The sequence below is a fragment of the Gigantopelta aegis genome, chromosome 13 (assembly GCF_016097555.1).
Source record: "Gigantopelta aegis isolate Gae_Host chromosome 13, Gae_host_genome, whole genome shotgun sequence".
Taxonomy (NCBI): domain Eukaryota; kingdom Metazoa; phylum Mollusca; class Gastropoda; order Neomphalida; family Peltospiridae; genus Gigantopelta; species Gigantopelta aegis.
Genome location: NC_054711.1, coordinates 35684842 through 35706122, shown reverse-complemented (window position 1 = coordinate 35706122; position 21281 = coordinate 35684842). Strand labels below are relative to the sequence as shown.

At 35.2% G+C, this 21281-nt stretch overlaps 1 protein-coding gene across 1 annotated transcript; it reads right to left on the bottom strand.

Annotated features, from left to right (window-relative positions):
• Nucleotides 1–611: 611 nt before the first annotated feature.
• LOC121387520 (E3 ubiquitin-protein ligase CCNB1IP1-like) lies at nt 612–21243 on the bottom strand. Its single transcript, XM_041518665.1, has 12 exons — nt 21209–21243; nt 19530–19609; nt 18991–19006; nt 17108–17167; nt 16255–16325; nt 15576–15650; nt 13939–14053; nt 10184–10204; nt 9693–9784; nt 8000–8132; nt 2349–2399; nt 612–1908 (listed from the first exon to the last, which is right to left on the bottom strand). The coding sequence occupies exons 2-12, from the start codon at nt 19590–19592 to the stop codon at nt 1814–1816; spliced, it is 792 nt and encodes a 263-aa protein (XP_041374599.1). The 5' UTR covers nt 19593–19609; nt 21209–21243; the 3' UTR covers nt 612–1813.
• Nucleotides 21244–21281: the final 38 nt, after the last annotated feature.

Sequence of the window (21281 nt, the reverse complement as noted above, 5' to 3'; positions counted from 1 at the left end):
ATGAGTGTAACTGCTGGTAGCAGACATAAACTTACGATGTTTAGTGCAATGGGCCCCAGGGCAAAAAAGGTGCATTGCCGATTGTCATGGACAATTCAGGGGCTGCCAATGCACTTTATTTATTGAATTAATAATAAAAAAAAAAAAACCCCAGATTATCAATATTTTAATACATGTATATAAATGATTATGGCTATGTATCCATAAATAAGAGAAAACACGTTCTTGTTTAGGTGATGCTGGCTATTTAAAATATTTATGGATATATATGGTAGGTAGCAATACCTGAAGAGGAACAGCATGTATACAATGTGTACATTTCTAGTCACTCATTTTGTGAGACTGTAGGTCAAAAGGGGGCGGGACGTAGCTCAGTGGTAAAGCGCTCGCCTGATGTGCGATTGATCTAGGATCGATTCCTATCGGTGGGCCCATTGGACTATTTCTCATTCCAGTCAGTGCTCCACAACTGGTGTAACAAAGGCTGTGGTATGTACTATCCTGTCTGTGGGATGGTTCATATAAACGATCCCTTGCTGCTAATCAAAAAGAGTAGGCCATGAAGTGGCGACAGCGGGTTTCCTTTCTCAATATCTGTGTGGTCCTTAACCATATGTCTGAAGCCATATAACCGTAAATACAATGTGTTGAGTGCGTCGTTAAATAAAAAAATTCCTTCCTTCCTTCCTGTAGGTCAACTGGTGTGAGACTTTGTCTTTAAAATAAATTACAATTTAAGTGTTCTAGCTACAGCAGGTCTGCTGTTTCTTCACACATAATGAAGAATGTGCTGCTAACAGAATATAAAGTAGAAACTCCATCGAAATGTAACATCATTATTCTAAATTATAATATGAAAATCACTGATTCGTATTCTTCATTAAACATTTTTGGATAGTCTACTTTTAAAAAAAATGTAGCTACAGAATATAAAATGTAGAAAAGAAAAAATAACAAAATGTATGACAATTATTTATCATTAACTTTTACCAAAGATTCCATTTCCTGGTTAAACCGTTTTTTAGCTGCAGGTCTGCTCAGCAGAATAAAATGTTAATACCCAATGTTTAATAATTACCACCATATCTACTTCACTGTCAACACAACCAACGTAGTAAATGTGGGCAGGTGTGTAGCCCAGTGGTTAGGTTATTTCTCGTTACACAGAGTATATATGTGTTTAGATTTATTAACCTCCAGTTGTTTGATGGTGTAGTTTAGAAGATAACCTCTAGGTGTCATGGTTATATAATTTAGATGTTAACATTTAGGTGTTTGATGGTATAAGTGAGGTGTTAACCTCTAGGTCACAGTAGTATAATTTAGATGTTAACCTCTAGGTGTTTGATGGTATAGTTTAGATTTAACCTCTAGGTGTCATCGTGGTATAATTTAGATGTTAACCTCTAGGTGTTTGGTGTAGTTTAGATGTTAACCTCTAGATGTCATAATTTAGATGTTAACCTCTAGGTGTTTGATTATGTAGTTTAGATGCTAACCTCTACGTGTCCTGGTTGTATAATGTAGATGTTAACCTCTGGGTGTTTAATTGTGCAGTTTAGAAGTTAACTTCTAGGTGACGCTGGTATAATTTAGATATAAATCTCTTGATGTTTTGATGTAGTGTAAATGATAACCTCTAGGTGTTTGATGATGTAGTTTAGAAGTTAATCTCTAGGTATCATGGTGGTCTAATTTAGATGTTAACCACTAGGTGTCATTATTCAGATTTTAAGTTAATAACGTCTAGGTGTCATGGTTGTGTAGTTTATATATGTTAATCTTCAGATGTTCTGATGGTGTAGTTTACATGTTAACCTCTAGGTGTTCCGATATAGTGAAATCGAGAGTCAATTTCATCGTGGTGATCTACTGTTGGCGTGCGACCTGGCTCTAAGACGAAGTCTCCTGAAAGAATAAAGAATTTTTTTTTCAATATTATCACCATTATCATGAGTGTATTAGCTGCATGTACACTGGGGATGGCGTGGGGAGCAGGGGTTAATACCAAAATACATTTTCATATATATTAAAAGAAACAAAAATATTGAAACAAATATTCCTTTAAAAAATCTACATTTTTTTAATTAAATGTACAATTTTAGGAGAGGAGAAAGGGATAGGGCTACAAAAATATTGAGTATGTTTGCATATATACATGTACCAGTATTTCTAAACCTTTTCTGCTCAATGGCAAACTAAAATAAAAGTTAAACTTTCAAGAAATACCAAACAATATACTAACTTGATTTAATAATGCTATTTACTACTAAATTTTAATAAATCTTTTTTTAAATGCTCAAGTACATGTATCAATATTAGTTAATGGAAACTAGGTTTATATTTACTCTCTGGTGGTGATGACCCCTGTGGTATTCTACTGTGTCGTCTCAAAACATCTGAAAATAAGATGCATAATTCATTTTAACTTACCCATAATATCCATGTCATAAACCCATTTGATATTTACCATTGTTAACCGGGTTAATTTTAAATTATTTTTTATGCAGTCAATGGGTCATTATTTTATAAGCCGACAAGTCCTGCATGTATACCTGAGTAACGTTTTGATCAGATTTAATTAAAAGTGTGACATTTGTGCTAATCGCAATATTATATTACTGATGGACACGACTTTAGAATTGTGATTACTAAATATTACTAAATTACTAAATATTGAATGTGAGCTCCATGGTCTAGTGGATACGCTGCTGGACAATCAAGCTGACGACAGTGGTTCAAATCCCGTCAAAGCTGGTTCACACATTCATTCATCTTTCTCATCTATCACCCTTTGCCTACCATTCTCATTATCTTAATATAAAAAAACTCGTACGATTTCAATCTGTTTCGACAACTGTTTTCCTCCATGTCTTCTGAGCTGTCAAGACCATCACCTGCCTGTCTCAACTTCCTCCATAGGTGCAGTCTTTGTGTATTACCCTGCACCACCTGGCATCCTAGTTCTCTGCTGCTAATAAAGCTGGTCTGACCCACAGCACTAACTAATGGCTGCCGGTAGTAGGAGAGCATAGTAGGTAGTTACAAGTGCCTCTTAGAAGTAACTACTGAACACTCTCTGAAGTGGTCTGACCAAGCCCACAGCTAAAAGCTAATGGGGAATGACAGGTGTGTGGCACGGATAGCCACAAGAGGCAAGTACCTGTCACGGTTGGAGAGACCAGGACTGGGATGTAGAGGTGGACAGCAAAATAAGTTAAAAGATAGGAGTTGCTAGATCGGGAAGAAATGAGCTGGAATTCAAAGGAATAAAAGTAAAGGGGGCAGGCGTGTATATATAGATATAGATATAGATATAGATATAGATATAGATATATAGATATATAGATATATCTATAGATATATCTATAGATATATCTATATACATATATATATATATATACATGTATAGATATATACATGTATATATATATGTATAGATATATACATGTGTATATATATATATATATATATATATATATATATATATATATATATATATATACAGTGAAACCCCTCAATACCGGACATCCATGGGACCAAGTAAAATGTCCGGTTTTTAGAGGTGTCCGGTTTTCAGGGGTTTGCCTGAACGGAAATACCTTTCGTTCTCCATAAAATAGGGAAAGTGTTAAAGTGTTTTAAAACAAGAACAACCAGAATATGTTGAAAAATGGTGCATTTATGAGCATTTAGAAAAATAAAAACAACAGAGAAACATATGCTTTTGCTTACTCTTTATTTCGCTAAACAAACGTTTAAAAAAACCCCAACTAATTCACACAATAGGAAGGCAGCAAATTAAATTCCCTGTTATTTGTGTCAATCTTTGAAGCAAATCATGAGACTTGTTTGTGAAGGATCACATTTAAGACCTTAAAACACACTCGTAACTGAATAAAGACATCTAACCCAAACCCGAACTCCGCTAATGTTAACCATAATTACAACACAATCAATGTGTTTACAGTAGTTAACTCCATACCAAAGCTTGCGATCAGTCCTTTTAATTGTTTATTGTCAAGTTGCTAATCTTACCAGCTGAGCGGTACCTGTACTGTATGCAGCAGTGAATTACACTGATAACAGCGATCTCGAGCATACGCATATTGCACTAGCCATCGGTGTTCACAGAAAGGTGGGCCAATATTGATTGGTATCGGTTTGATCGTCCGGTTTTCAGGGGTAGGATTTACACTAAGTTGACACATTGGGACCGAATTGTTTGTCCGGTGTTCAGTTTAGAGGGGTTTCCGGTTTAGAGGGGTAAAATATAGTGTTAAAAGATGTGTAAATCACGGGACCGCGGAAAACGTCCGGTTTTGAGGGGATTCCGGTTTAGAGGGGGTCCGGTGTTGAGGGGTTTCACTGTATATATACATACATACATATATATATATACATACACACATATATATATATATATATATATATATATATATATATATATATATATATATATATATATATATATATATATATATATATACATACATACATACATACACACACACACACACACACACACACACACACATACATACATACATACATATATATATATATATATATATAATGGGGAATGACCTCATATATATAGAGAGATGGGGCAATTACCTGACAAAAGTAATCGATTACAATTACGATTACTTTAGAATGTCACGATTATGATTACGATTACAAGATAATTGAAAGTAATTGATTACGGTTGCGAATACATTGTCTAGCAATCATGATTACAATCATGATTACATTTCCACAAATCTACACAAATAATGAAATGATGTTACCACCATGAAGTTATGCACTTTATTTTACAACCATACCGATTTCATTCATTGAAAGACATAATGGATAATTTGGGATTATTTATTAGGTATAATTATTGTATCAATGCATAACATATATATTTTGTTATATATATATATATATTTTTAAATCTATAAATGAAGAAATAAAGAACGAAAGAAAAGAACAAACAAGTAAATAAATAATTAAATTGATATCTGCATACATATACATGTGCACAAGTTGCTCATTGCATTTAATTGTTGACATTCTAAAAATTACTATTATTAATGAATCGATTTGCAGTAATGCTTGCTTTGTGCTATATTATAAGGATCCAATTGTATCGGTGAAAATTACAAGTATCTTGGTCTGGGTGTGTTTATTTTGGTATCATTATAGAAGCGCCACGTTTCATAGAACATCTATTAAAATCAGCTTTCAGGAATTTTTATCAGACGTATTAATATTTTAAGCTATTTAAAAGGAAAATAAACCAAGGTTTATTGTGATAGACTACTTTCAACTGGGTGTTTGCTTAATTAGTTACATTATTTGTGGTTGTGTCTGCGACAGGGTGAGGATGACTGCCCATGGAATCAAGCTTGCTACGACTGGCTGGCTGCCCGTCTGCAGTCGTAACCACTAACAAAAGAAAAAAAAGTTTGCCACAGTACCATTGGTGGACTTTCACACCTGTGACAAAACGAGATATTGTCAAGCATTTCTTAGTTGAATTCAGACCCGTGATAACGCTGTATATGCATTCAGAGGAATGCAAGTGTTTTATTATTAAAACAAATATATATATATATATATATATATATATATATATAACATTTTTACGGCAATGAATTAGGACACAAAACTGGGGCATGGTGCAGTGCCCTTTTATATATTGCTAGCTAGAACATTGTATTCATTCAAATGCTTTTATAGTAAACGTAAACACGATAGATACCATTATGTGAATGTGTGTCTTCATCCCCTGGGTAACATTCATTTGATAACCAGACGTTATGATCCCCTGTTTCTCAAGGCAAATAATAGTTCTACTATGAGAGTAGTAGACAATGGAAGATCAGTTCTACTGACTGACCAGTACTGCTTCTAACTATAGGCACTGTTACTGGAGTTGATGCTAAACACATCTAACTTTAGTAAATAATTATGAGTAATCATGAAAGTAATCGCTGATTATGATTACATTAGCAATGTAATCGATTACGATTGTGATTACATGACATCCTCAAACAATGTAATCGATTACATTATGATTACATGACATCCTCAAACAATTTAATCGATTACGATTGCAATTACATGAAAACATGTAATCGATTACAATCAATTACGATTACTGATTATGATTACCCCATCTCTGATATATATATATATATATATATATACATATACATATACATATATGTATTATAATTGAAATGTTATTTTAGTATAAATAGAATTTGCTACTTATGTGTTTTAATATGTAAAATATCAACCTAATCAATAGTTAATCTGTACATCGTCTTAAAAAACACTCATGATGAATGTTTGTTGCAATAGCTTAAACTTCATTTTATTTCCAAATATTTTTTTCCCATATACATACAGAATGATTGTGCATAGGATGTTAAATCCAAGTTGGGCTACTACAAACACCATAGGACAAAGATACTGATTTTGTAAACAAACAAATGTATTTGATATATAATTGTGGTACACAAAAAGTAATCAAAAAGCTCTTTTAAGTTAAAATCATGTCATAGCCGATCGATTAATAAATATCTATAGATAACTGAAGAGGCTAATGGTTTGAAATACAACAAGCATTCTCAGAGTACTGCTAAAGCAATTAATACTCTTCCGGGCACAACAACTTTTCATGTCTCTTAACTTCAAAGTAACTGTGAAAAATGGGTAAATTGCCATGAAAGTGAAACTTGAAACTATATACAAATATAATATATATATAATAAAAGTCCGGATAACCATTTTTCATATCTCTTAAAATGAAGGGCCTTAAGTCGGTGAAAAATGGGTACCATAAAGAGAAATATGTTCACAGATCAATGTGTGCAAATGAAAAATGGCTAATTGCCAAATATTGATTTTAATATAAAATTTGAATGTTATGACAGGGGTCTCATTAAAGACACTAGTATTCATCCAGATGAGATTTATTGGCATTTTGCATCATTTCGCTAATAAATTGAAAGGCCCTACATATACATGTATATAAAGTATATGCACAATCGGTGTTCCTCATCTTGAACTACCTACTCTATATACAGTGGCTCTTTGAAAATGATCTTGCTACTAATTAGTGTGGATTATATCATAACTGCATGATGATGTACTTACATGAGGGCGGGGGGGGGGGGGGGGGGGGGGGGGGGGGGGGGGTATTTTCACTGATGGTGTCATTGCAAATTAATTTCCCACAAAATCCCAGATTGAGGTGCAAATTGCGAAATATTAGCACACAAAAATATTTGCATTTAAGGTAAATTGCCATGAAAATCAAACTTGATCTGTAACAGAACATAATAAAGCTACATAAAATTTCACAACAGAACACATTCAAAATAAAGAAGTGTGAGGAGTTTCATATTTTCATAATAAAACAACTTTCTGGAGTCATGTTTGAGTATAATGACCATTTAGTAGCATGCAAAATAAGGCAGAGCCAGTTTGACTCTAAGATTATGTTTAATTTTGAGGGCATTGAGACATATGACCAGGGCATTGCTGCCATTAAATTCAAACCCTGGCATACATGTAGGATCAACCACCCTTGATGGGCTTGGATTTTATCCCATTCCAATCAGTGCACCATAACTTTTAGATCAAGGACAATAGTATGTACTGTCCTCCTATTAGAACATGCATATAAAAAAAATCCCTTTGTGCGTTTTCGACCAAATGCTAAAATAACAATAGTATATGATGTTAGGCCACAAATAGCATTACACAGTGAAATCTCTCAAAACTGGGCCCTCTGTAACCTGGAATTTCCTTAAAACCGGACATGTTTCAAGGTCCTTTTTTAAAAATCAATACATAACTTAACCTCTCTAAACCCGATAACTCTTAAAACCGAACATTTAACTTGGCCTGGAGGGTGTACAGTTTAGAAAGGTTTCAATGTATTGAGGTGTCATAAACAAACAATTACTTCCTGCCCTTGTTTGTCAAGTTTCTTACTCACCATCCACCGATGAGAGTCCCAGCGTGAAGTTCTGAAGTCGTAGATTCGTCTGCTCTAGGTTGCTTGCATCACCGCGGCCACTGTCAAATGATGATGGCGTGATACACTTCCTCCGCAGAGCATCGTACAGAGACTGAAGAACAAGAAGAAGGAAATGTTTTATTTAACGACGCACTTAACACATTTTATTTACGGTGATATGGCATCAGACATATGACTAAGGACCACACAGATATTGAGAGAGGAAACCCGCTGTCGTCACTTCATGGGCTACTCTTTTCGATTAGCAGCAAGGGATCTTTTATATGCACCATCGCATAGACAGGATAGCACATACCACAGCCTTTGATGTACCAGTCGTGATGCACTGGCTGGAGCGAGAAATAGCCCAATGGCCCACTGACAGCGATTGATCCCAAACTGACCGTGCATCGAGCAAGCGCTTTACCACTGGGCTATGTCCTGCCCCCGTATAGCGACTGATAACAAACATGACAACCAGTGATATCAGTAAACATCACAACCAGTGATATCAGTAAACATCACAACCAGTGATATCAGTAAACATCACAACCAGTGATATCAGTAAACATCACAACCAGTGATATCAGTAAACATCACAACCAGTGATATCAGTAAACATCACAACCAGTGATATCAGTAAACATCACAACCAGTGATATCAGTAAACATCACAACCAGTGATATCAGTAAACTGATATGAATATTTCTCATTCCAGCCAGTGTACCACGACTGGCATTTCAAAGGCCGTGGTATGTGCTATCCTATCTGTGGAATGGTGCATATAAAAGATACCTTAGTTACTAATGGGAAAAATGGAGTGGATTTTCTCTAGACTATAATATGTCAAATTTATCAAATATTTGACATCCAGCAGCTGATGATTAATAAATCAATGTGCTCTAGTTGTGTCATTAAACAAAACAAACTTTAAAGTTTGAATATCACATGACATAATCATGTTGATCCTGAAGTTTACTCTGGTAACTGGGTTGTCTGTTGAGGATAGATGTTACCGGTAATGGCTAGTCATTGGTAAGAGAGCTATAATTTGGTGTGGTGGCCTTAATTTTACTATGTTGTGAAATTTTGCTCCAGTTCGAATCGAGTACGGGGACATAAGTGTTGCACCTAGTTATACCAGTATTCATTTCAGTAAGTACTTCCATGCTTGCAACATGTTAACAAAGATAATTCATGAAAACTAACTTGGACAAAAATAATTGGGAATAATGTATAAGTACATGAAAACTAGGTAGGGAGTGGGGGGATTTTTAGCTATTCATCAAAGAACAGTGACAGGAACCATTTTGAAATGACCCTAAAATGAGTAAATCTGTAACAATGCTGTTACCTGCAGTTTTGTGTGCCAGGTCCTACTATTACACAAACATTAGAAGATGTTAGGGGGAGGGGGGGGGGGGGGGTTGACTTATATATTAACTGGGGTTGGATTTATACAATCTTCAGAGATGGGGAGATGCCCTACTTCCAAAGCTGTGTTTTTTTGTCATATATTTTTACCGGTAGTTTTTAGTACACTAAAACTAGCCACTTTATTGCCTGTAGTTATATATGTCCACTAAAATATTCTGTTACCTGTAGTTTTATATGTCCACTAAAATATTCTGTTACCTGTAGTTTTAGATGTCCACTAAAATATTCTGTTACCTGTAGTTTTTGGTACTGTCTGCTTCTTTCCATCAGTTTTTCTCCCACACTATTATGCATCTTCTTCGCTTCTTCAAGCTCCTTCTTGACAGCTACAATATTAATGGTGCAGTAACATAGATGCACAATCAGGGTTTAAACTGTCTTTCTCCAATCATCAAATAAGCTTCATCCCCAAAACTAATTAATATTACAGAATAGTTCCCGATACTATTTATCTTACAGTAAGATGTTTCAAACTGTATCTAAAGAGCAAAAGCAGGTTGGACACATTTTAAAACAACTTGTAAGATAAATGGTATCTGTATCTAATGGAAATGAATGTAGTATTCTATCTTCTACCATATCCTCAAAAAGCTGGTTTTAAGTAAATTTAAATGTCTTTTCTAAGTAAAGCATATTTATAAAGCTTGCAGTTAACAGACTCTCTTCAATGCAAACATGATGTACTTGATTTTACTGTTGTGTTGTATACTGAAACTTGTACTTACTCGCAAGGTTTGACTTCAAAGCTGAGTAAATGTCAAGGAATAAAATGAACCAAGATGCAGAACAAACATATAAAGAGACCATACTTAAAAGGAAAAATGACACTGAACTAGAATATTTTCTGTTTTCAAAACAAGATATTTGTAATTAATTATTGTGTCAATACTTGTGGCTCAAACTCAGTATAATATTACAGCATATTGAAAATCTGGGTGATTATCTGGTTTTACTAGTGTCACAAATGGATCACCTTCCATTGAGGTGATTCAGAACCAGCTACTCTGAGTAAAAGGAAAGAAAAGGAATAGCTGTTAAGACAGCACATTTTAAACTATATAGCTATTGGGTGTCTGATATGGTTATTTCAACATTTGGGAGAAAACCACAGTACACTTAGCTCAATTCTCCGTTCACAGCATGACCTGTCACTTCAAGTTAAGTTTCTACCCCACCTCTTTATTATGTAAGATACACTTAGCTCCATTCTCCGAGGATGATCAATCTTGTGACCGATCATATCTCAGACAAGATACAAGACAGCTCTGCCTTTGTTCACAGCATGACCTGTCACTTCAAGTTAAGTTTCTACCCCACCTCTTTATTATGTAAGATACACTTAGCTCAATTCTCCGAGGATGATCAATCTTGTGACCGATCATATCTCGGACAAGTGTTCTACCATTGAGCTACATCCCATGCTCTACCCACTAATCTTATTGGAGAATTCCCACCAGCTATTGCTAGTTGCAGTTCTTTATACCAACACTATTACATCAGAAACATTTATGCTATCACAAAATCTAACTACGTTAGTAAAGGTAGGGCTCACATTGGAAAGAATTTGAATTAGCCAATTTTCACTATGTAGAATATTTTCTTGAAAATTATTTAAAAGTGGCTCATTTAAAGAAAATTTTATCAGCTGAATACCGAATGTTGTAGCCACTTTGGCAATGGACAGGGTGAACCCTAAATAGTTGGTTCTTACTTTCATGGGTGGATGATTTATATAAAGTGTTTTATTGATAAACATATACTAGCCAGAATGAGTTATGGATAGTACTAGAAATATACTAGACAGATTGAGTCATTTATATTGCATCAACACTAAAGTAGTGTCGGAAATAGAATAAAAATGATTTTCGTAAATTACTTCTTTCATATTAAACTGACAAATAAATATTTAGTAAATACCTATTTAATGATACTCTACCTAATTTAGCATTTACTTGTTTGGGCTCTTATTGATGTACAAGGTGTTTACTCTTGAAATTAAAATAAAGATGTCTGTAAATAGGAGATTTGTGACCTTTATTGGAACAGACTATAACACATTTTTATGGATATGTGCCAATTTCATTTATACCCTTAAACAAACTTTTAATTTAAAACTGCAAGATAACTGATTATTTTGAATTGTAGCATAAATTATTAATTTTGACCAGCATATTTAGTGAATATAAATTCAATATAAATACAGTAGAAATGTACACAATCTTGCAACCACTTAAAGGTGCTATATCATAAGTTATATGTGATCATCTGTTTGTGATAAAGATTCTCCAATAAAAATGTATTTTCTACTAGTTGATAAAATTATTTCCTATAATCATAATTTGGGCATATAGTTAAAGGTGTAGTCTTTAAATGTTAAAGCAAAATTTAATAAAACATGATTTGCAATAGCTGTCATTATGCAACTTTGAGATAGCACCTTTAATACCGGAAAATAGATCACAAACTCAAAATGGTCCTTGACAGTTTTGCTCAAAAGTTACTTATAAATGTCTACAAATATTTGTTTTGGCGAGGAATAGGGGTAAACCATCATCAGAAATGGTCCCTCACATATTGTAACAGCAATGAAATTGACATATGTTGACCAAACTGTGTTTTAGTATGTTCTAATAAAGTGCACAAATCACCTGTTTACTGACGTATTTCTTTTAATTTCAAGAGTAAACACCACCTTGTCCATCAATGAGAGCCAAAACAAGTAAATGCTAAATTAGGTAGACTATAATTAAATAGATATTTACAAAATATTTACTTGTCTGTTTAATATGTAAGAAATAATCGACGAAAATAATTTTTATTCTATTTCCGACAGCACTATAGTAAAAAATTAATCATTCATTTTGCTAGAAGAAACAGTTTTTAAAATTAAAACTAAAGTCAGCTATAAAATTTAACTAGAATCAGTATTAATAATTCAAAATTTAAATTTTGTTTTCAATAAATCCATTTCGGATTAAATGAATGTTAATACATGTAATATGATAATAATTTGCAACTTATTTGACGTGTACAGTGCTTTATTTTTAAAGATACAAGACAGCTCTGCCTTTGTTCACAGCATGACCTGTCACTTCAAGTTAAGTTTCTACCCACCTCTTTACTATGTAAGATACATGACAACTCCACCTGTGTTCACAGCATGATCTGTTCTTTTCAATGGGAATGGGAACTCTATTTACGTGCCCCTATCCAAAAATGTTCAGGCATGCCTACCACGGATTCAGCCTCTGACTTCGCCAGTGGGCGGTTCCGTGGCAGGAAGGTGTGGGGGGAGGGGAAGGGGACCAGTTGAGATGATGGGGAGAATTTAGAAATTTTGTTGGTAGGACCAAGTGTTCTAAAATGCAATAATAAAAAATTAACTTATTATAACAAAAAAAAGGAATTAGTTTTAGAATGCACCAGAGAATAAAAAGTAAAAACATTTAATATTAAGTAGGATACGGGTTATGTAGTTACAAATTAATTTAGTTGGTGCCATTTTCAGTCGGGCTTGCCAAAAGTAATTAAATAATATTACAGATATATTTACCAAACTATAAACATATAATATGTTCTTTTCAAGTTACATTTCAACTCTGACTCACCCCTTTATTGTAAAAGATACATGATATCTCCCCTCTCTCAATCCTGACATACCCCTTGATTGTGAAAGATACATGTTAGATCCACCTCTGTCAACCTTGACACACCCCTTTATTGTAAAAGATACATGACAGCTCCACCTCTCTCAACCCAGACCCACCCCTTTATTGCAAAAGATACATGACAGCTCCACCTCTTAACCCTGACCCACCCCTTTATTGTAAAAGATACTAACAGCTCCACCTCTCAAACCTGACTCACCCCTCGATTGTGAAAGATACACGATAGCTCCACCTCTCTCAACCCAGACCCACCCCTTTATTGTAAAAGATACATGATAGCTCCACCTCTCTCAACCCTGACACACCCCTTGATTGTGAAAGATACATGACAGCTCCACCTCTCAAACCTGACTCACCCCTTGATTGTGAAAGATACATAACAGCTCCACCTCTCTCAACCTAGACCCACCCCTTTATTGTAAAAGATACATGACAGCTCCACCTCTCTCAACCCTGACTCACCCCTTGATTGTGAAAGATACATGATAGCTCCACCTCTTTCATACTTCCTTTACTGTGAAAAATACATGACAGCTCTGCCTGTTTCAGTGTTTCAATCCCAACCCACCCCTTGATTGTGAAAGATAAATGACAGCTCCAACTCTCTCAACCCTTTATTGAAAGATACAGACAGATCTGCCTGTGAAAGATACATGACAGCTCCACCTCTCTCAACCCTGACCCACCCCTTCATTGTGAAAGATACACGATAGCTCCACCTCTCTCAACCTAGACCCACCCCTTGATTGTGAAAGATACATGATAGCTCTGCCTGTTTCAACCCTGACCCACCCCTCGATTTTGAAAGATACATGACAGCTCTGTCTGTGTTCGCAGCATGATCTGTTCGTAGTACTGTTCCAGCTGAGCAGCCTGGTTTTTAGCCTTTGTAGCCATATACTCCTGGTATGCCCTCTCTTGGTGAGACTATGATGAATGAATGGATGAATGAATGAATGAATGTATGAATGAATGAATGAATGAATGAATGAATGAATGAATGTATGAATGAATGAATGAATGAATGAATGAATGAATGAATGAATGAATGAATTAATTAATTAAAGGTCCAGCACACTGTTATGAAAAAGTAGGAAAAAGTAGAATAAAAGTAGGACTAAAACAATATGTATTAACATTAATCATTAAAATGAATGTGTAAATCACCATGAAAGGTAAACTTGATTTGTAACTGAACATAAAATTTCAGATCAATATCTTGAAGCATTGCAAAAAACTAAAATAGTAAGGAAAACATTTCATTTCATTTTAACTTATTTTCATGCTTATATCCAGTTAAGGTTTAAGCACGCTGTCCTGGGCACACACCTCAGTTATCTGGGCTGTCTTTCCAGGACAATGGGTTAGCTGTTAATAGTTAGTGGTTAGTGAGAGAGAAGAGGGTGTAGTGGCCTTACACCTACCCATTGAGTCGTTAAAACTCGCTATGGGTGGGAGCCGGTACCGGGCTGCGAACCCTGTACCTACCAGTCTTATGTCTGATGGCTTAACCAGTATGCCACTGATTCGAGGCCAGGGGTGGGAAAACAAATTTTCATATCAAGTTCAAGGGCCATGCCTCTGTCAATATGGGTAAATCGCTTCGAAAGTCAAATGAGATCTGTAACAGTACATGACAAAATTTCAGCTCAATATCTCAAGGAATTGTGAAAAAAACTAAAACATACGAAAACCTATATGTGGGACAGGATGGGCCAGTAGGGTACTAATAACTCTAAACCCATGTACATGCTCAATATAGTAGTTCTACAGCTTCAGTACTCAGGTGAGTATTGAAGGAGCACATTACTTTAGACATGGCAAACGTAACATTTGAGTGACAGAAATAAAATTACACTGACTTTCAGGGTGTAAATTTAATATGTTGAGTGCCACAAATTGGGAAATATATCTTGCTGCAGAAAAACAAAAATTGACTGTTGACTTTTATAATAGCACAAGAAATATATGCACACTTTAACAGCAATTCACGGCATTTTGAAAAAAAAGAGTAGGAAAAACTAGGTATTTTGAAGAAATAGTATGAAAAATAGGACAGCTACACATGTATATACTAGAGACCAAAAAGTAAGAAAAAGTAAGAAAAAGTAGGATTGCTGGATAGCCTGTAAACATTTCGAAGAGGCAAGAACATGTTCCTGTTCTCAAATCCCACACAACCTTGCCTATTGGTGGCGAGAATAAATGCTAAACATGGCGGCAAATAAGGTTATTTGATTTCGTAACTTAGGGTTTTGTTTATTAATCAATCTTATGACCCACCACTGATCAAGCTATACATTGAAATAAAACCTGTTTCCCATAACATTTGTAAGAAAGATGATTTTTTTTATGGGATCATAGTTGCAGTCTGTAAATTAAAATATGGTCTGGTCTGCATTGATCCATGGCTTGTAGATTTTATGGAAACCTGGCTTAAAACCTTCACCTGATATGTCCAAAAGGCTAGTGACCTGGCACATATTTCCATGATAACTTCTGGTTTCTGACCAGCTAAAACCATCTGAATTTGAGAGAGAATAAATAATAATAATAAATATATTAAGAAGGGTATGAAAAAAAAGAAACAAGTGAAATACAAATAATAATTAAATATAGTTACACACAGAAAGATAAAAAGAAAAGACAAAATAAATGGGTTAAAAGTTTAATGACATGTCAGTACATTTTTAAACTATGGCTATTAGAGGTTTAGTTTGATTATTTTTACTTATTGTTTAAATAATAAAACATATTGATTAATTTATCTTCAGCTATTTGATGTCAAAATAGTGAAAGTTGCCACCAAATAGACTACATGAACCAAATAGCAACAAGAAATCTTTTCAAACTTAAAATTAGACACTTAAACACTGTATTCAGTAAATATAAGCACCTACTTTTCATGCTTGTAATTAAACACTTGACCATGCTTAATAATAAACACTTTACCATGTATTAGTTTTTATGCTTAAAATTACAGAGTTGACTGTGTTCTGTAGATACGGCCACATGTTTCTCAAACAGTCTCCTAATTTCCAAAATAATGAACACTTTAATTACTAGTCTTGTCTGTTTTCGAAAAGCCAATAAAATCAATTCCAAAAGTCTGCAGGATTTTTACTTACAGACTTGTACTCCTCAGTTGGCTGCAAGTCAACTCGAATTATGTCAAATTTTCTAGATAATGTTGTTTCACCTGAAATGCATGAAAATAAAAGTTGTAAAAACATATACATGTGTACATATATATATATATACATGATGTCAATAGAGTTCATAATCAGAAAGCAGAATAGCTTTTACAATAAAATAACTTTAAAAAAAGAAGAAAGATTTGTCACATAAAAGTCAGGGGCGGCGCAGACGGTATGGCCGTACCACTTTTCAAATAGGTACGGCCATGCTGTACCACTCTTGTGTGTGTGTGTGTGTGGGGGGGGGGGGGGGGTATATTTGTTATATCTGTGAAAATGTCCGTACAAGTAATTTGAAAGGCGAGTCTGGCAACCATGAGCCGTACCACTATTTTTTACTGTGCCGCCCCTGAAAGTGAAGTAACAGATTTTATGAAAACACTACTTACACATATTACTAGTATTTCACTGCTATTAATTCTTAAGCAGATTACTGTAAATACTTAATATACAAAGGAATCTGAGATATACGCTGGACAGTCAAATGACTTGTAATATAGTCACCTATACATACATGTGTACACCTATACACTTTCATGCTGGACAGTCAAATGACTTGTAATAGTCACCTATACACTTTCATGCTGAACAGTCAAATGACCTGTAATAGTCACCCAAATTTACATGTCACCTATACTTAACATGTGGACAGTCAAGTGATTTGTAATAGTCACCAGTACTTACATGCTGGACAGTCAAATGACCTGTAATAGTCACCCAAATTATGTCACCTATACTTAACATGTGGACAGTCAAGTGATTTGTAATAGTCACCAGTACTTACATGCTGGACAGTCAAATGACTTGTTGAACTCTTTTGTCCCATGTTCATCACAGAATATATCTAATGATTAAGGATTATAACCAAGAACTGTAATGAAACTTAAACATTACAGAGCTCAAAATACACATGGGTTATCTTGATGTGTACTATGTAACATCCATACTGACATAATAGCCTATTGGGAAATGTTACTAGTTCCTCGGTGGCGCAGTGGTTAAGCCATCGGACTACAGGCTGGTAGGTACAGGGTTCACAGCCTGGTACCGGCTCCAACCCAGAGCGAGTTCTTAAGGGCTCAATGGGTAGGTGTAAGGCCACTACACCCTCTTTTCTCGCACTAACCACTAACCAACTAACAACTAACCCACTGTCCAGGACAGACAGCCCAGATAGCTGAAGTGTGTGCCCAGGACAGCATGCTTGAACCTTAATTGGATATAAGCACGAAAATAAGTTGAAATGAATGAATGAACTAGTTCCAACAGAAATCACTAAACACCCCCCCCCCCCCCCCCCCCACACACACACACACTAAAAAAAACTCACTCCCATTTACTGGTTGGAACAATGTAACTGACAGAAAGAAAGAAATGTTTTATTTAACAATGCACTCAACACATTTTATTTACGGTTATATGGCGTCAGACATATGGTTAAGGACCACACAGATTTTGAGAGGAAACCAGCTGTCACCACTACATGGGCTACTCTTTCCGATTAGCAGCAAGGGATCTTTTATTTGCACTTCCCACAGGCAGGATAGCACAAACCATGGCCTTTGTTGAACCAGTTATGGATCACTGGTCAGTGCAAGTGGTTTACACCTACCCATTGAGCCTTGCGGGGCACTCACTCAGGGTTTGGAGTCAGTATCTGGATTAAAAATCCCATGCTTCGACTGGGATCCGAACCCAGTACCTACCAGCCTGTAGACCGATGGCCTAACCACGATGCCACCGAGGCCAGTCTGTAACTGACAGATGACCAACACTTGTGGCCCACTCTCAGAAGATAACCATTCAATGATTGGCCTTTCTTATTAGTAGTGGTGGGATTTAGCTTAGTCGGTTGAGCAATCACTTGAGGTGCTTGTGTCACAAGATCAAACCACCTCGGTAGATCCATTCAACTGATTGGATTTTTTTCTCATTCCAACCAGTGCACCACAACTGGCCAAAGGCTGTGGTATGTGCTTTCCTGTCTGTGGGAAAGTGCATATAAAAGATCCTTTTGCTGCATTAGAAAAAATGTAGCAGGTTTCCTCTTATGACTAAGTCATAATTATCAAATGTTTCACATCCAATAGCTGATGATTAATTAATCAATGTGCTCTAGTGGTATTGTTAAATAAAACAAAAGTTTTCTTATTAGGCCAGTATTTTTTTATTATTTGGTTTACGAACCCGCCGGCGTAATTTTGCTCAAATAAATTATTTTTACCATTCTAGTCTATTGTGGTGCATTTCATAATGTAACAGTGAGAAAAAGTTAAATCACCCCTACTGATACACCCGAAACAGGTGTTTTTTTGTTTTGTTTTTTTCCCTTCCTCCTACCTTTGTGCACAAAAGTTCTTGTTTGTAAACCTAAAAATTAAATAATTCTGGCCTTAGTATTACTTGGTATGCAGATCTGCTGCCTGCCAAAAAATAATAATAACATTAGAATGCCATTTAAAGTATACTCAACCCGATTAATTTCTATTCACCATATATTTGCTTCTATTAGTATCCCTGCTAACATGTGTGTGTTGGGGGAGATACTGGAAACCACTGCTATTACACCACCCCACCCTGGATCCTCCAATGCTTCATGTGTGTATATATATATGTATGTACACTTAGTTTTTCCATGTAGTTGTGCTGTTTATATCAAAAGGATACGAGAACAAGAGGTAACCTGAAACAAATAATTGTTTTTTAACATTTTTAATAAAATATAGTAAAAACATTGTCATAAGTAAATAATTTTAAAATATTAAATAATAACAATCACAATATAAAAAAATGGTGTATTGTAAATGTTCATTATGACTGGAGAATTTATTAAGTCTTTTTTTTAATCCATAAATCTACTGACATGAACAAGACAAACTACAAAGGGTGTGATTATTATTATTATTATTATTAAAAACCATGAATATATTACTTAAAACAAAAAACCTATTGTTTATTTAAAATAATTACCTACACGACAGAGAAATGAACAAATGAATCCATTCATCCATTATAAATCAATCAGTCAGTCAGTCAGTCGGTCAGTCGGTCAATCGGTCAATCAATCAATCTATCCATTGACAGATCTAGAGGGGTGACCCCCATACACAAAATCCTGGATCTGCCCCTGCAGTCAATCAACAGGTAAATATTTACCAGCATCCCAAAATTGTTAGTTAGGGTTAGGGTTATGGTCTGGTACTCACCCATGCATATGTGGTTAAATGTTTCCGACATTTCTTAAAATTACAAATCAAATCTCCTTCCATTCTTTTTAGCAAGAAAGCTGTAAAAATAAAAATCACCTGTAGAATAGCAACTACAATTCATGTGTAATGGGCTAATAGGCTATTATATTTAACAAACATGTCAGGGGTTTTGTTGATGGGGTGGGGTGTGTGTCTTATAGTTCTTCCCACATGGAACGCAGGCACAGCAGAAGTAGACATTGGGGGGGGGGGGGTGAGGGGCTGATAGATCGAGGGTACAAAGCAAAGTTTCTAGGGGGCCTCGGTGGTATGATCTCCCGTAAAATTTAGAAAACTAGATGTCCTGAAATACAATTTCCTCCATTCTAAAAACTGTCATAAGATAGCAATGACATTTTTTTATTCGGAATTATTGAGGGAGATAGAGCGCCCCCCCCCCCCCCCTTGCTCCGCCGTGCCTGGAACATTTTTATTCGTACTATGGAATTATTACGGGGTCAGCTCTGTTCCCTCAGCTATAGGTTCCATTTGACCAAATCAATTCCTATTGCCGATAATGTTAACGTTTACTAATAAAACTGATATAAGCAGCGTTTCAACAAACCAGGGAGTACAGCAATAGAAAGTGTGGCACCTCACATCTAATCTAGCTGCAAGAAAATGGGGGGTCACATATCATTTAAGAGATTTAATTTATGTTTTTAATAGCAACCGTCATTTTTGCTGAAAATTGCACTTCCATTTTTGGGGGTACCCCGCATTAGTTTCAACCTCTGGTATATACTGCATAACAACTGTATAACAAATAAAAGTGTATTTATTTATTGTCAATGGATAATAGTATTTGCACAAATAATCAATGTCACATATTACTACCAATCACACCCACAGGTGCTTTTACTCAGTAAATATTTGACGGTGCACGTCGAACCTTGACACGGTACTCTCTTCTTTGGTACTATGCAACCTATATATACAACCGTGTCCGGTGTACAGGTATGTTCTGGTTAGGGTTATTGTTATTAGGGTTTCCGAACGGAACTCTATGTTCCCTCAGACTGAAGGAACGTAGTTCCCTCAGGTTTCCACGAGGGAACATAGTTCACCAAGATAGGCTAAACAATTTACCGTCCGTTTTTTTTTTTTTTTTTTTTTTTTTTTTACATTTTGACATCTATTGTTACGGCAATTTAACCTATGGGTGCAACTTCAGACAGATAGGACAGGATACCAGTATTCAATAAAAGTTAAACAGGGAAATACTGTCTAAAAATAACTAGCATTTGATTCGATAACCATTACTTCTCAGACGAACGTGCGTTTTTAGAATTAGGCCTATGAAAAATGCATTTTGGGGTAATGATATCATTATAAAAATCTGGATGACCAGAACCACTTCAGGTATATGAAAATGAATATTCTAAATAGTAAAATGTAAGTAGGCCTAATTCTAATTTAAGTTATCAAAAACGTCTTTAATAGGGAAAAATAATTCGTAGTGTTTACAAACTAAGCTTAGGGTCTGTCACTTTAATAACTTTTAATTTAATTTTTAAAATGTAAGTAAAAGTAAATTGAATATCCTTACTACAAATTGTTTTTGCCGGAATAAAATAATAAACAAATAAACAAACTAGCACTCTTACAAACAAACAACTAAACAAAAGACATTTTACCTGTAGAAACAACACCTGTCGTCTGCTAGATTCGGAAAGACTCGGGTGAGTTCGTAATATTACGACTGCTGAC

Excerpts from the sequence above, each read along its gene's own strand:
- LOC121387520 (XM_041518665.1), bottom strand. The coding sequence starts at position 19,592 with ATGGAAGGAGATTTGATTTGTAATTTTAAGAAATGTCGGAAACATTTA. Across the intron at positions 10,205-13,938 it reads AACACAGACAGAGCTGTCAT|CTTTGAAGTCAAACCTTGCG; the intron begins GTATCTTTCAAA and ends ACATTTACTCAG. Across the intron at positions 2,400-7,999 it reads GGGACTCTCATCGGTGGATG|ATGTTTTGAGACGACACAGT; the intron begins GTGAGTAAGAAA and ends TCTTATTTTCAG.